This window comes from Panthera pardus, unplaced genomic scaffold (genome assembly GCF_024362965.1).
Source record: "Panthera pardus isolate Hobbes unplaced genomic scaffold, ASM2436296v1 HiC_scaffold_12, whole genome shotgun sequence".
Taxonomy (NCBI): Eukaryota; Metazoa; Chordata; class Mammalia; order Carnivora; family Felidae; genus Panthera; species Panthera pardus.
The window spans coordinates 52479091-52481165 of NW_026526677.1; the positions used below are offsets into that span (position 1 = coordinate 52479091).

Genomic DNA, 2075 nt, shown 5'->3' on the forward strand with positions numbered 1-2075 from the left:
ATTAGATAGTGATAAATGCTGTGCAGAACAGGGAAACAGAGAAGATGTTGGGACATATTCTGTGCTTTGGGGGAATATTGTTAGGTATTAAACACTGTGGTCATAGAGACCCGTTGGACCTGAGGGAAGGAGCTATGTAGACAGAGGAACAATAAGCAAATAGTTCCAGAGACGGAACTGTGGTTCATGTTTTTGAGAAGCTGTTAGGGAGGCAGTTTTGACCAAAGGACTTGAGGACAAAGTCAGGTAGGGAAAGGAGGGCCATATCCTTAGTCTCTTCAGAAACCCATGGTGGGTAAGAAGTGTGATGTGACTGTGGGTAAAGGGAAACCATATCGTTTTCATCATCAGGCATGCCCCAATGAGAAGATTAGGACTATTTCTATCTCCCTGTCCCTGCCTTCTGATTGTGGTTTTGAGAAGAGCCAAGCAAGAGCATGATTACTTTCTGTTCTCTCTTGCCCTCTTCAGTAATTTCCTAATCCCCTCTTTAATCTCCTGAGTTCGTACCCCATAGACAATGGGGTTGAGAGCTGCAGGAATTACATGGTGTAACACATTAAGTAAGACAGGGATATCAGGGGAAATTTTTTTCTTGGCAATGTGGGTAAAAACAAAAACCAGCAGGATGGTGCTGAAGAAGAGGATGAGGATGAAGTGAGAGCCACAAGTGCTCAGTGCTTTGGCAGCTGCCCCTTTTGTCTTAAGTCTAAGAACGGCTCGTAGGATGAAGGTATAGGAGAAGATGATGAGGGTCAGGTCAGAGCCTAGAAGAGTCCAGGCCACAATTAACTGGAAAATTCTGTTAAGGGCAATATTATCACAGGAGAGCTTGGACACAGAGAGATTGGCACAGATACAATTATCAATTATATTTTTTCCGCAATAATGGAGCCGGGCAGAGAGGATGGGAATGAATATAGTAAGAAGTGCATTTCTGGCCAAAGTAAAAATGGCAGCTTTGGCTACGAAATGGTCAGTGATGATGGATGGGTACCTCAGTGGGTGGCAGATGGCTACATAGCGGTCATAGGCCATGACCATGAATGTGCAGGACTCCATGCCAAGGAAGCAATTCATGATGTACATCTGGAGGAAGCAGGCATAGAAGCTGATGGACTTGAGGTCAAACCAGAAGATGGCCAGGACCTTGGGGATGACAGTGAGGCAGAGCACGATATCCAATAGTGACAGGAAACTGAGCAGGTAATACATGGGTTCATGCAGAGAGGCTTCCAGCCAGATGGTGATCAGGAGAACACTATTGGCTCCCATGGCCAGGAGAAAGAGGAGGCTGAGTGGCAGGGACAACCAGAGCTTCCAGCTGGGGGACCTGGCAAAACAATTCAGGAGGAAGTCTGAAACCTGAACGGAGATGGTGCCATTTTGATGTGCTGTCATATTTTGTCATATATTTCTATAGCTTTCTTTTAGTGACCTATAAAATTAGGATAAACATTAGCTACTGACTTAAGACACATGAATTTAGAACAATTTGCTTCATCTAGGTGAAACTTGTGATTCCTAGCAGGTCATACAGATCCATTTGATATCATCTGTACATCCTTTGTGGTATGTTACTCAGAAAATTCTAGTACTAAACAATAGATGACTGTGATAATATGGTTCATTTATACGTGTTTGATTTTTTCTTTAAAAAATTTTTTTAAATGTCTATTTATTTTGGAGACAGAAAGACAGAGCATGAGAAAAGGAGAGGCAGATAGAGAGGGAGACACAGAATCCAAAGCAGGCTCCAGGCTCTGAGCCATCAGCACAGATCCCAATACAGGGCTCAAACCCAACCAACTGAGCCACCCAGGCACCCCTGATTTTCTTTTAAATAGAAAGTCATTTCTTTGCAGAAACATAAAGAAAGGGAAAATTGCTTAGGAACTCCTTTGTTTTAGCTGAGTGTCTAAATTTGTACTTGTAAGTTTCTTCCTTATTTTTTTTTTTGACCGCATAGACTATCATATGACATATAAATACACAATATGCCCTGATAAGTAGCAAAACCTGGGTCAAGTAAGGACTCAGATACATGACTGTCTCTCATGCACCCTCATGCACAT

The 2075-nt window shown here is 42.7% G+C and overlaps 1 protein-coding gene across 1 annotated transcript; it reads right to left on the reverse strand.

Annotated features, from left to right (window-relative positions):
• Positions 1 to 441: 441 nt before the first annotated feature.
• Positions 442 to 1401, reverse strand: LOC109261331 (olfactory receptor 56A3-like). The gene has a single exon (XM_019439885.2). The coding sequence runs from the start codon at positions 1399 to 1401 to the stop codon at positions 442 to 444; it is 960 nt and encodes a 319-aa protein (XP_019295430.1).
• Positions 1402 to 2075: the final 674 nt, after the last annotated feature.

Coding starts and splice junctions, on each gene's coding strand:
- LOC109261331 (XM_019439885.2), bottom strand. CDS start 1,401: ATGACAGCACATCAAAATGGCACCATCTCCGTTCAGGTTTCAGACTTC.